Genomic DNA, 14,741 nt, shown 5'->3' with positions numbered 1-14,741 from the left:
ATGGTAGCCTAAATGCAGAAAGACGCAATCTGAAACTAGTGGAACGAGCGTGCAAATCCTCTCCGTCACTCAAACATCTAAAGCATCTGAGATTATTGAGGAACATTTAGAACAAATGCATTAGAAGTTCTAAAGCGAATTACTTCAGAAACCAACTTGATCATGGTGGAAATCGATCTAAAAAACAGTTTGAACTCACTCATCAAGCTACAACTGAATAGCTAACCCAACCCTTTCCCGGCTGGATATCGTCCGCAATCAAAGTGTGAGGAATAAGACTGAATATGACTTGCGGTCTGCATTAGAGCACCTGCCGGTCATACCACTTATCAACCTCCCCACCTCCCTGGACTGCTAGGGCCCTACACTCCATTGTTCACACCCCCAAAAACAACGGTTCATGGAATCCATTCAGAACCTTTGATGAAAGTACCATTCTCATAATTCTTGCAGCACTGAAACCCTCAATCCAGTTTAGCGACTCTCTGCCATTGAATTTCTCTAGCAAGATCAAATCATCTATATTCCGACTCTGGACCAAGATAGTAAACGCATCACTATTTCAAGGCTCTATTCCTGACTGCTAAACTCTGGGCAGGTTACACCTATTCTGAAAAAATACACTACAGATCAAACAGGCCTAAACAACTTCTTTCCAATCTCCAACATTCTGACTCTGGCAAAACGCCTCAAAAAATATGTCCACGTCCAACTATGTAACCACATAGAAATATTCAGACTGTTAGGCCAATTCCAATCTAGCATTCGTTAGGGTCCCAGCACCGAATCGCCTCTTACACACATTGTGGACGAAGTGTAAAATTGCTGGATCAGAACGAATCCTGTCTTCTGATCCTCCTCGACCTTTCATCAGCCTTCGATGCGATTAAACATGACAGCATACTAGATTTATTGGAACATAGGATAGGGCGTTCAGGGTTCGTCCTAAATCGATTCCCCTAATTTTTCCACAATAGAACTCAAAGATTCAAGGTTAACCAGTCCCTGTTCAATTTCACACTGGTCATTTTAGGGGTACCACAAGGCTCCACGCTCTCACTCACTCTCTTTCACTTGCTCATGGAGTTATTAACTGAAATTCTTCAACATTCATTATCACATGTATGCTGATGACACCCAATTGTACCTGAAAGTCTTCTTTCTAGGGCACATCAGCTCCCTCAACAACACTCTACTAAAAACCCAAATTCGGCTGACCTACAACCATCTTAGATTAAACTCTCTGAAGACAGAATTCCTCTTCACCACTCCTCCCAAACAGTCACCAGCTATCGAAGAATGGATGAAGCAAATAACAGCCCAATAACAGCCCTTAATCACAGATTCCACAAGCTCACTGAGAAATAATGCTAAACAAATATTTGAACATGTAGAAGTGTTGCACAAAAGGAGTGACTTTATTAACAAATTAACGTCTTAAGAAAAATATAACCTTTCCTCCCACTAATGACTACAAGTCTGCCATGCAAGCTCTAATGATTTCCAAGCTGGACTATGGATATGCAACCCTCACTCGCCTACAAAGATCTAAGATAATTCTGCTAAGAGCCTCTCTTAACTCTGCTGCAAGGCTCATCACAGGATCTAAAAGAAATAACCACATCACTTCCGATTTGAAATCCCAAACTGTCTCCCATATGAAACAAGCATTTGCAATGCAATAGGTCTCGCATTATTAAAGTTTGAGCTATTGGTGTTGCATTATTTATTAATGCCAATAGCTCAAACTTTAATAATGCAAGACCTATTGCATTGCAAATGCTTGTTCCATCATGCGAGCGATATGTGAATTAGCACTCAACTCTGTTTTATTCTCGGTTTTGTTCATCACAGCCTGTTTTTTATCCAGGTTGTTGTTCATTAATAGCCTAAACCTGAAGATTTTATGCATTCTATTTGCATGCTTTAGTAATCTATATGTATTCTATTGATATTTTACACATCCTTTATGCTTTTATGGCTGTTCGCAGCAGAATAAAGAGAATTCTGATTCTGATTCTGAATGATATGTGCCTTGGGCATGTCATCATTGCTGCGCGATGTATGGTCCAAATAACACTGCACTAAATCTGTTAGCTTGCACAGTGCGACACAGCTAGGTTTCGTGCAGTCTTTTATGCAGCATTGCATTCAGGCTCTGGGTATAGGGTTTTGAAAGCTGCTCACACGCTCATGCGTGTGGTTTTGCTTCCCGCGGCTCTATTGGCTTTCGCGTGCTTTTAAAAAAAAAGCCAGCACGCAATTGGGCAAAGGCAGGAGCATGTCTCGCCTTTGCTCCGCCCATTCCCGATGGTGGCTAGCAGGTGCAGCAGCTCGCATTCGCCTCGTTCCCTTTTATGGCTGGATGGAGGGCGGGGGGAGATAGTATGACACACTGGCGCTGGTGCATGAACACTGTCCATCAGGCCGCGGTGCAGGGGTGCTTGGTTATGAGCTGCAGGGCAGCGTGTTTGAGGATCCAGGACTGATCATTTGTGGGTATTTGCGGCCATTTAAAGGGTCTCAGAACGGGAGTACAATAATACAAAACATTTTGGATACATGGCCTTGCTAATTTTGTGGCACCGGAATGATGAACGATTTTTACAGATGCAATATTTTGACATGCAATATTTTGACATTTTTTGTTGAAAATGTCATAAATGCGGTTTTAGGTTTAAAAAACATTGAATGTCTCCTTTAGCTGTGTGTGTGGGAGTCACCGGTCTGCATCTTGGTGGCCTATATAGTCCAAAGACATACTTTCCTTTGCTTACTTGTGTTTCACTCACAGATTCTGTGATATGTCAAGCTTTACTCTTGTATTTTCAGTGCAATTAGCCACGTCTTCCTGTGTCATGCTTTTTTGATTACATGGCATTTTAAACAATTTGATTAAATCAGTTTTGTGCATTCACCAACCCTTCCATGAAGAAGCAGGAGTTTTGCAGCATTTTTGGCTTTAGCTATGCATGCTTTGTATACTCCTTTTTTCTGTTGAGAGATATAACAATTTGTTTTTCTACAAAGACGTTTTGAGTCAGGTTTGGATTGATGAGCACCAGATGATGTCACGGAGAGCAGCGTGGGCAGCACTTGGAGCAGAGGGCAGGCTCTCCGGACTGTGCAGGGTGTTACTTCATTCCTGTGACAAATGCATATATGCAGCACTGAGATCAAGAGCCACTGAGACCGCTTCTTATTGAGACCGGTCATGGGCTCCCATCCTCCGGCACTGCTGTGCCTCTTCTGTCCTCCAGCGATCCTTACAGGGCTACACGAGCACTGTACTGTGTCTGACAGGTCTGTACACAGGCATAACATTACAGCGTAAGTCACATGTAGCGCTTATCTGTAGTCATTGGCGGTACGCACTCCCTTACCTGTCACCCACCTTGCCATTGTTTTAAAGGTGAAGGGTAGAGCTGGTTAGGGAAGGGGAGAGATATATTTTGGTCTCGCAGAGCTCTTTAGTAGCTGAACTAAGTCTCCATGTTTCACTTACACAAAGACACCTGTGCATTTCAAAGTGGCAATTAAAATTAAAAAAATATATATACAGAGAGCTGATGGCACTGTCTGACCTGTGGCATACTCAAAGCTGATGCAAGTATACATGTAATCCTACTTTAGTTCCGCAGAAATAGTGTGAAGTTTGTTACATATGGTTAAGGAGCACTATGTGCTTAGAATTAAACATTGCCAATGCATTGTGACACTATTATGTAGGACCTAACTTGGTTCACTTAGATGTACTGTTGTGGGCTTGTGCCTTTTCCCCTGACAGAACGATTCTTCAGACGTGTTATTCTTTCAGAGAACCAAATCCACAATCCGGGCAGTGTTCCGCCCTTTGTATATAATGACTGACACTTTCAACCAATGTGTTGCCTAAAACATACCCAGGCAATGCTGCGAAAGATCATAACTATGGAATACGCCCCGCAAAAGCACACTAGTTTTCTCTCAAAGTATTGTAACACCTGCACACCTCTTTCAACATGCCGGTTGCTGGACCAGTGTCTTGGAACAGCGTAGCAAGTGGCACCAGAAAACCATGTGTGATCCTGAGCATCGGCTGCCAAACTTTGAAACTTTATGCAAGGGTTGGTGATCACTGGAAGAGATGTTGTTCTATCAATGGCAGCAATTTCTTAATAAAAACAGAAACTTTGCTTTGCTTTAAACCGGTTTGTTTTTTAATGATTAGCAGACGTTCTCATCGAAACCCTTCTGTGCGCAGAGTGGGCATGTACACCACACTTCAATCACTTCCACATGCATGCTGGTTAAAAACAGGCTGCTTATATGAAAAAACATGCTCAGCTTAAAAAGAAACAGTGGTGCACGCACACCACAGAGGAGCAGGGCCGGGAATCGAAAGTAGTGGTGCGCGCGCACCAGAGAAGAGTGGGGGGAGGCAGCGCGGCAGAGAGGCGAACGCGCACTGCTGCCCGTGCTGGCCACCGACAGGAATGGGCGTTGCAAAGGCGGGACATGCGCCTGCCTTTGCCCAATCGCGTGCCTTTTTAAAAAAAAAAAAACACGCGAAAGCCAATGGCGGGGGTGTGAGCAGCTTTCAAAACACCATACAAAAAGACTCTCGCTGCTCGAGCAGTGCTGCGCACTGCAACGCAGGCACGAGCCCTAAAAGGATACATCTAAAAATTGCCTATATGACCCTTAAAACCCTACACTTCAACATCCCGATTTACCTTGCACAAAAACTAGAGCTTTCTAGTGGCTGCAGATCCTCTAGAAGTTCCAGCACGTTACCGTTGAAACAACAGAAACGCTATAAAAAGAAAACTTACAACCAAGCCTTCTCTGGTATCACCCTGAGAATTTGGGATACCCTGCCTCCTGAAACCAGACTGAACCTCTCAATGGTATCATTCAAAAAGCAAGTGAAAGTGATATTGGTGAACACATTTATGCCCTAGAATCTCTCCTCTCTGGGCCTGATATGACACTTTGTCCTCACCCTCTCCTTCATAATGCCAGGAGGATGCAATGATGCTGATTGCTCAGGTTCTCTTGCATTGGCTATTTTAGAGGCCTCATTATTCCGCTGTGTATTTAACATGGTATCCATCTCCTCTATTAATTCAGCTGTTTCATCAGGAGTACAGATGGGATATCAGCCCCTTTTCGCTTACCCATGAAGTATTGTGGCTGTTTGAATATCCAAGGGATTAGAGTTTCAGGAACAAGGAAAAACCTTAGTATTTATGGAATATATCCCAAATTCCAGGATTGCCAACTGTCTTGAGCAGTCTAACTTCAAATGCTTGCTTCACCCTACTGAAAAGTGGCCTTCAGCCACAAACATCTACAGACATGGAATAGAGGCATTACTACATTTGCATAAGTCAAAAGTCGGATCAATGTGCACACCACTCAGTCTTTATGCATACACTTTGGTGGGTACGCCCAAGTGGCTTGATGGACCCACTTAGTCCGAGTGCCCCCACCCCTGACACTAAAGTGGATGTCAGTGAATGCTAGATAACAGTTTTTTTCTGGAGCTACACATTTAGTTAATTAAGACGTTTTGCGCTGTTTTAATATGGGTGATTTGAAAACCCAATTGAACCAAATAATCACTCCGTGTAATCAGCAAAATCCAATGAGGTATTCGGACAGCCTTTAAAAAAAGCGACGTTTTATGATGTGAATGTGCAAACTATGTAATTGTATCAGCTTAACTGCAATGAAGATGACATAAAGGCAATATTCAATCAGAAACTCCACCAAGTAGTCCTGCCTTTTTCATTAATGATGGCATTAAAGTAAAGTTTATTGCAGGATTAATTAAAATCACTGCCAACATTTAAGATCAGTCTTCAACCACATACCATGACTAACAAAACTGAGCTTTCATAAAATGCATACATGCCATCTGCATTAGAGTAATTGTTAAAGTACATCCTAGAAAGTGGAAGGATGAGCTGATGGCATTCATTTAATCAAAAGCAGAGGGTCTCTAGGATTTGAAGACCCTCCTGTTGATATATCTGATTAGCAGCACCCAAGGAATACAGAATCTGTGGCACCAGCAAATCCCACTTCAATATCATCAGGTACAAATGTACTAGCCCAGAAGACATTCCCCACACATGATGGCTAAAGATTGTCCCGAACAAAAAAAGCACAAACCTTTGCTGTCTTCTTCACAGCTGCTTAATGGAAAATATGTTCCACTAAATGTTTAGGACATTTCTTAAAACTTTTTCGGTCTGGTTTTCACAGCTGTACAGATAATTACCAGTTTAGTGCCAAAAGACATTTTATTATTGATACTAGCTATACAAGCTATATAAACTATAAACGTGTTTATGACTTATCTATATACTCTTTTTTTCTAAATGTAAAGATAGATAATTAATTAGCATATGTTTGATTCCTTGATACGGTGAGAGAGCAAGTCTGAAATGTTGCCACTGGATTTGAGAGCACTATGTTTTACCACTAGATTTGAGGGCATGTCATCATTCAGAACAAAAGGTATTTTTTTTTAATGTTTGATTAGGATTTAAAGTTGATTGTGTCACAGACCAAGCTTCAGAAAGGTGTGCATTGATTAAGCTCTTGGCAGAAACTACTTCCAAAAACTCACTCTTCTCCAATTCTATGCTATGTGAAGCAACTTCTGGTTCAATCTCAGGTCAAATTTCGCAAGTTGCATATGTTCACACGAAATTCTAGATCTGGAACTGTAAACTATGTGTCATATCTGCGTGGCAATCACACTGTTCACCTATTCCATATTTTGTATTGTTGTTTGTTTATATTGTTTAAACGCATTTTTATTTGTTTATTTATTCAAACTTGAAACTTGTTCTGGAAATCTTCAATTTTAACACGAATCTACTACATGATAAGGAGAGTTCACAATAGTTTAATCACATTTGATAGCCAAAGGGAAAATTGATGTGGACTTCCCCTATGATTGTTTACATACATTGCTTTGTAACTAGGTTTACACTATATAAATTCTCATACGTACAATGATGCCAAAACAAGGTATACCATTTAAAAATGTCAACGTTTTACATATTCATATTTTTCTAGCATTCCCTCTAGTCCTCACCAAGTCCAATACTAGATAAAGCTAACCTCATGTCTACCGCTAGGCCGAGACCTAAAAAAACATAGGAAATAATGTTAAAATACATCAAGTTATTTTGACTTTTTAAAAATGGACATGCATTTCATTTAATGTTATAAAAATTACATATAAATATGGAGTAATATAATGAGGTAAAATATTTTAATAATGTTTTTAATGTAAAAATAAAGTTAACTTTAAATTTGGTAATTAATTGAATTTCAATATTTAATTTCAATTAATTTCATACACAACGTTTTGTAATTATTAATACAAAATTGCTAAATATAAACATTTTACTTTTAGGTGTGACTTTAAACAAAATATTGTTAATTTTTTATTTTTATTTAATGTATTTAAAAAATGAAATATTTAATTCAAAATTATGTTAACATTAGTGTAGAGTTTTTTTTATTTTGTTCTACATTTAAAATAAGTACAATAAACATATAACAATTTTTTTTATTAGTAATAAACATACACATTTGTACTATTTTTTTAAAGTTTAATAAGCTTTTTAAATATCCCCTCTAGTTTTCAATAAGATCTTTGCCCAGCAGCAAAAAACTCTCCCTTCATGTGAAATGTTACTAGTAGTAACTTTACACTACTAACTTAATTTTGAATTAAATATTTAATTAATTTAAATATGCCAAACAAAAATTATTTTTTCAAGATTTTTTTAAAACAATCCCACCAAAAGTATTTACTTACGTATTAGAAATTACAAAACATTAAGTATAGAATCTATTTATATTAAAGTATTTTTAAAAGAATGTTATATTTATTCTTAAATTAAAAAAGATCATTAAAATATCTTATCATAAAATAATTTAGTTTTGTATTCATATACAATGTTTTTAACATTAAATATAATGTACATATATATTTAAAATGCCAAAATTAATTAATTTTGTTAAGATTATTTGCTATGGGGTTCTACTTTAAGCTCCTGTCTTTAATATGTTTTATTGGATGATGTTGCAGTACCAGTACTTGGCAGTGTGTGGTGCTGTACTTTTTGTCTGGGTAAATTTACACTCATAAATTTTGCCTAACTCAGTTTCAGGGGGCAGATACATACAGGTCTACATTTTGTAGCATATGTAAACTCAGAAATGGTTAATAGTCAAAACCAGTAAATTTAGTATAAATTATAAGAGTAAATTTACATGTGCAGTATTACACATTTGTACATTTATCTCATTGAATATGCCCATTAGTTGTTTTCATGCAGCTGAAAATACTCCAGTGAGACAAGCCTGAAGCAGTATTAGGGGAAGGCACTTTGAAATCGAACACCTTTGTTGCGAGGTCCCAAAGACATTCTGGAGGTCATGAAAGGTCCAATTTTTCAGAGTTTCTCGAAAACTTCCTCTTGGTCACTTCTAAGTTTGCCAGGACCTCAGGGACAGAAATTTGGGAACAGGACTCACTCCAGCAGAAGACACCAGAAGGATTCAGTGCTGTTCCAGTTGCTACTGATCAGCTGCGCACTTCAGCATAATGGCATATTTACTTGGCATATTCACTTGCTGGTATAAAAGCTGCAGGAGTCGGGCTAGACAAGTAGGGCTGAAGCTATGTTTTCTTTGTTGCTCTAGTGGATGACACAATAAGTTCTGGAGACATTTAACTTTCCATGCTATTTATGTATTTTTCTGCACCATATACTATGGCCTTACTGTAAAGTTAAATAGGATTAGCCAATTTTACAATTTTGTACGGTCAGATGACATACACTGGAGCCTGGACCTCAGTGCCCCGGTGGCCAAAGTTGAAAAAACAATAATACCAGACAGCAAAAAAATGTGGGTGACCAAGCAAAAAGACACACTTTCTCACAGTTTAGGGTTGCAAAGTAGCACAATAATGAACCACAATACCTCTGGAAACAATGCACTCTGGACAGATAAGAGTGAAGTGAATTATTTCAGCTGAGATGCATAGGTTTGGTGGAAACAAACATGACCAATGATGGGCCTGATTACCAGTCAGATGGATAGTTGTTCCAACACTGAGAGCAGGAACATCGGATATGATTTTATTAGTCAGTAATTCCCGCCTAGTCCTCTGGCCCCTGCCAGATCAATCTTTCTCATTTCTTCTTCTACTGTCCCTACCCTCTTCTCTGGTACCAAAATGTCCGTGAATACATTTACCATCTGCTCAGAGCAGGTGGTAACTGTGTGCTTTAAACCTCTCAAAATAAGGAACACAATGCTGATTCCGCATGGTGATTCAGTGTCAGCACAACTATTCCACATTCCAAGAAGTGTAACTCAAAATAGGCCATGGTGAGATACCATTCAGCAATAATTCCACATAATTTCATACTAGGAAAATGTGCAAATGTAACTCCCTATTTCACATCTGGCACACCCCCTGTGCAAACAATCAAATGTTGCTTTCCACCGAGAAATGAATAAGTGTTTATTTTGTATGAGAGCAGATGCAGCTACGTCTGTAATACCAAAGTGCACAGAGACAACAAACCAAGCGATACAGCTGATTGTCAACCTGCCACAGTTTCTCCAACATGGAGAAACAAGCATTAAAAGATCTCTCCCTGGTCAGTATACCAAACTATGTTAGCCTTTTTATAAATGTATATTTCTTACCCCCAGGCAATGTAGTTGTTTTCTCTTGTAAACCTTGAATGCACTGTAAGAGGCACCGAGCTGCTTCGTTTCCCTTTGCTTTGACAACATCCAGGAGTCTTCTTGCCTTAGAAAAACGAGAACAGAATTATCTGTATAAGACAATACTCTACAGCAGTAAAATACTTTTTTAAACCTAAAAACATCGATAATGGTTTGCAGTACCGCCTTTTCCTCTATAAATATTTAAGGCAGGATTTTCAACTTTTTCTGTGCTAAGAGCTATTTATGTTCACTGAAAACCATCCTGAGCTACTAATAATATTAACTCTGTAATATCAACAACATCATACAAGATTATATTGGTGGCTTCGCCATTCAAGACTATCAGCAGTGATCTCCTCAATGCATCAGGCAGGGTTACCAGCAGTAAGACTATCAATTTGCAATGGCTCTTTATGGGTAATACATCCATCTGTGACGAAAGTGGTGCTCATGTAAAGTGCTCTTATATATTCAGGTCTATTTCACACTATATAAAACTCTATAAAAAATAAATAAACACATAACAGCCGTAGTGTAGTTCCCCCCTTGACACCATTGTAATAATAAGCCCCCCCCCTCGCCCAGCACCACATGAATTATCACTCAAATATTAGCTTTAAATATCTAAAAGAATCTGGATTTGTAAAACAGATGAGCATCCTCGAGTATATATTAACACTGGAAAAACATATGTTTATTTTTCTCCAACTCAGTGGTTGAAATTGTTGAATTGGAAACTGGCAATTCAGTTGACCTTCAACCATTTTTCTCCAAAAATGAACTTATGACTTCTGAAAATACAAACAGTTTCATCTCAAATACATGCTTTTCAATTTTGAAATGTATTTGTTATTTCAACCAAGCAAACCATGTGCTCCTCGTCGGAGAAGCCTGATTTAAATCCTTTAAAATGACCAGCAGATGACTGATTTCTTTATTTCCTAAGCTCTTTCTGCATTTTCCTAAATTTGATTAATACTAAATATTTTCTGGGACTGTCGTGTAACATCTTAATTCGTAACACTGCTTTAAAGCACAGTTTGGTGGAACCTTCAAATGCACAGCAAGGGGGGCGTGGCCAAGATGGCGACCTGAGGAGACGTCTGATCGTGAGGCTCCTCGTCCCTAACCCCCATTAATGCCCCGTTAGCGCCCCGATTGATCCCCTGAGAGCTCTGATCACTGCCCGCTGTTGAGGAGCATACGCAAATACCTTTGGGGAGGTCGGACGATGCACGGGGATGCACCTCTGCCCCTGAGAGACTGAGCTAGCTGCTCCAGCCCCGGAGCATACAACATGGCGGCCGGGCCGGCCGAGCGACTGGAGGAGGCCTGATCCCCGGAGCGGACTGCCACAAGCCGGTACCGACAGCGACATCGCTCCCCGGACCTGCAGCAACTGGCAGAGGAAAGCGAGGCAAGCTGCGGGCCCGTCATCAGGTTGGCAGCGGCCCACTTGGCGGACGCCCAGAGGCCGGCGCAGACGGAGCTTGCGGCGGTCGGCCACGTCGCGGCCCACGAACCCCCCAGAGGAGGTGAGGAGAGCAGGGCAGGATTGCCTGGAGAGCAGAGCTCGGGGGCAGATGCTCGGACCCCCGGTGGGAGGCACTGTAAGAGCTGCCGGAGGCGACCTCCCATCGCGCAGCGGAGAGACCGGGACTGTGTCCTCTAGAGCCCGGATCGACGCGCTCCCAGGGTTAGCTCCCACTGATAGCCCAGGGGGCACGGGCCACATTGCAGCACTGAGAGGCCCGGGCGGGAGAGAAGAGCATCGCCAGGCCGAGCCGGGCCGGAAATCGGGGGGAGCTGATCGGGCCTCCGGTGTGGAGTGGCGGAGTGGCGCGGGCTGCGCTGTGTGATGCGGGCCTCTGCACGGGACACTAGAGCTTCATAACAACTGAGCATTGAAGGTCCAAGGATGCCAGGACTATATCTGTTTTCACAGAGGTTTTTGTGGGGGAAACATACTCGAAAACTCTGGACCTTTTAGAGTTTTAGAAGAAAACAGTTTTATAGGAGATAGAGTATGTGTTCCAGGTTTAGTGCGTGATGTTTTTAAGGTTAAATCCTTTGATCATTGATTCAAATTATCATTCAACAGATGAAATCGATCCAAGGTTAAGGAAAGTATAACATTTTTATTAATACAAAATTGAACGAAGACAGCCGACACGTGTTTCGCCCTCTTTGGCGTATTGCGCCAGGGCTTTCTCAAGGCTAAATTCAGTTTCTCAGCAATAGTCAAATGAATTCTCAAAATACATCATAATTGATATATACACAGGCAAGTTCCTTAAGAATTTCAATTTGGAGTTAAATCTCCTATCGGTCTGCATGTTGTCACGATGATGACACTAGAGCGGCTCTGGACTGCTGAGCTCCGTGGGCCTGGGGGGAGCTGTCCGACACTCGCGTGGGGGACTAGTGGGGCCTACCGGTGTGGTGTCCGGCACTGCCACCGGGAGTGAGGAGCCCCCGGCCCAAGGCCTTGCGGACACTTGTACCCACGGTTGGCTCTGCCACCCCCGGGCGGACGTGATCCTCGTAGGGACCCACCGGAGGAGAAGCACCTGTAGTAGAAGGAAGCGGGCGCGATTGAGCGCGTGATCAAGCATGGCCAACACGAACCGCAGAGGGGGCGCACAATCCACGACATGCTGGCTAAAGGCGCCCCGAAAGGAGACAAGAGCCCCGACAAGCCAACGCAAATAGACTGTCCCAAGGAGATGGAGAAAGAGGGGGGGAAGCCCCAATCACCAGAGCCTTCTTGGAATCCCTGTTCCATTCCCTCAGGGAAGACTTCCAAACCCTCAAGCAGGAAATGGTGGGCGAACATAGAGAACTGTGCCGCGATGTCGACAGCCTTGGGGAGAGGGTGGCGGCAATTGAAGATACTGAGCACGCTAGAAGCGAAGAGGTCGAACTCCTGCAACAGAAGATTATTAGGCTTCACGACCAACAGACTGATCTGCAGGCGCATGCGGAGGACCTTGAGAACCGCTCCAGACGCAACAACATGGGTCCGGGGGGTGCCTTCCAAATCGGAAGGGGCGATATCACACTCTACTTGCAACAATTGTTTCGGGACATTCTGGGTGAGCCGGAAGATTTTGTGATCCGGATTGATAGAGCACATAGGGTGGGCCGTCCCCGCCGCTCACCGGCCCCTCCACCTGACATTCTGGCTTTCCTGCCCGACTACCCTCTGAAGGAACGCATCCTAAAAGTGGCGCGCACGAACCAGCCCCTTCAATTCCAGGGACAGTCGGTGGGGCTGTTTCAGGACCTGTCGGCAATCACGCTGCAAAAAAGAAAGGGTTCAAGGTAGCCACGACTTTCCTGCGCGACAATGGAGTCCCCTATTCCTGGGGCCATCCTTTCAGACTCATACTCAAATGGCAGGGGGCCCTCCATTAGCTCCGGTCCTTCCGCGACACGTGGGCACTGCTGGGCATTACCAATGAAGATGACGCAACAATGGAGGACTCACCCCTGCAATACACCCAGCCGCGATCCCCGCGGACATCAGGAAACGGATGGCAGCGGGTCATGCGCCGCCGTGCGCCCAAAACTGGACTCAAGCCGGACCCCAAGACTGTAGCACAGGAACACGCCGCAGCGATACAAGAAGTCTCCAAGGACACGAAAACTGGAACCTGATGATGCACCGATGGGGCACCAACACACAATATCATAGCACAGGGCTGAGGGGGTGGGAAGGGGGGCCTGCGGGGTCGCCACTGCCACACACTTCCTTAACTAGTAACTTTACTACAGGCATGGACTTGGTTTGTATAGGCCTGGGACAATGACCGTTTGTTTGACTTTCACAGTTGGGGAGGGGGAGCAGGGGGGGGGTGGAGGGGCTGGAAGAGACTTTGGTTTGCATTTGGGTTCTTCAACGATTGTGGGGGGAGTGGAGGGTCAGGGAGTTGGGGTCTACAGGGGGGCCCTCCTTGTCCACAGTTTTTTTTTTAAAATTTACTTTGGCCACCACATGTCGAACGCACCGCGGAGCTGTCCCGACTAACTACTTAGGATGTCACGCCCATTGACTATCCTCTCTCTCAATGTGAGGGGACTTAATAACCCAATCAAACGCCGAACGATACTTTCCCTCCTGGAACACTCAGCTGCAGATATCTGCCTCCTACAGGAGACACATTTACTGCCCAAAGATCACCACCGACTTAAGTCCCGATCCTTCCTCTTGCAGTTCTTCTCGTCGGCGACCAAAAAGGTAGCGGAGGTGGCAATACTAGTGTCTAGATCCTTTGAGGGGCGGGTTGTGCAGAAGGAGGCAGAGATCAGGGGCAGATTACTGATACATCGCTTTCTCATTGCCGGACAGACACTCTTAGTGGGCACCATATATGCACCCAATGAGGGACAAGAGACATTCCTACACACAGCACTAGAATTGGCCACAGCTAACACACAACCGCACCTGCTGCTAGGAGGCGATCTCAACCTAGTATTCCATAACACAGCAGATCGTTCAGGCCAACGTTATGGTCAAGTCGGGGCACTCTCTGAGAAGGGCCGCGCTCACCTCTCCAATCTGGGCCTTGCTGACCTATGGAGGCACCTCCACCCACAAACCACAGCATACACTTACTACTCAGCCGTCCACAAGTCTTACGCACGACTTGACTATTTCCTATGCTCCTCGCAGCTGGTGCTTCACGCAAAGGATGTTGACATCCTCCCGACCTCTCTGTCGGATCACTCTCCGGTACTGGCCTCCTCTCTCTTCCCAACCACACCGGGCACGCAACGACATTGGTGCCTGAGAGACGCCCTGCTCCAGAGCCCTGCCACAGTGGAGCGAATTAAAACCACCATTGCCAACGCGGACACTACCAAGGCTACCCAATGGGCCGCGCTCAAGGCGGTCCTGCGCGGAGAATTCATCTCTATCGCCACAGCTAACAATAGAGACCGCGCTCGGAAACGAGCAGAAATCGCCCAACGCGTGGCGGAGC

At 43.4% G+C, this 14,741-nt stretch overlaps 1 protein-coding gene across 2 annotated transcripts in view; it reads right to left on the bottom strand.

Moving 5' to 3' along the window:
* Positions 1–14,741, bottom strand: part of NOD2 (nucleotide binding oligomerization domain containing 2) — a 322,787-nt gene that overhangs the window by 206,199 nt on the left and 101,847 nt on the right. For both annotated transcript variants that reach the window (XM_086945155.1, XM_086945154.1), the window contains exon 3: positions 9,733–9,838. In XM_086945155.1, the coding sequence (XP_086801281.1) occupies positions 9,733–9,838 (106 nt within the window). The remainder of the gene's footprint in view (positions 1–9,732; positions 9,839–14,741) is intronic.

Source organism: Lissotriton vulgaris, chromosome 12 (assembly GCF_964263255.1).
Source record: "Lissotriton vulgaris chromosome 12, aLisVul1.2, whole genome shotgun sequence".
Lineage (NCBI taxonomy): Eukaryota > Metazoa > Chordata > Amphibia > Caudata > Salamandridae > Lissotriton > Lissotriton vulgaris.
Note: the sequence above shows the minus strand (reverse complement) of the source record. Positions and strands in the feature narration are given on the sequence as shown.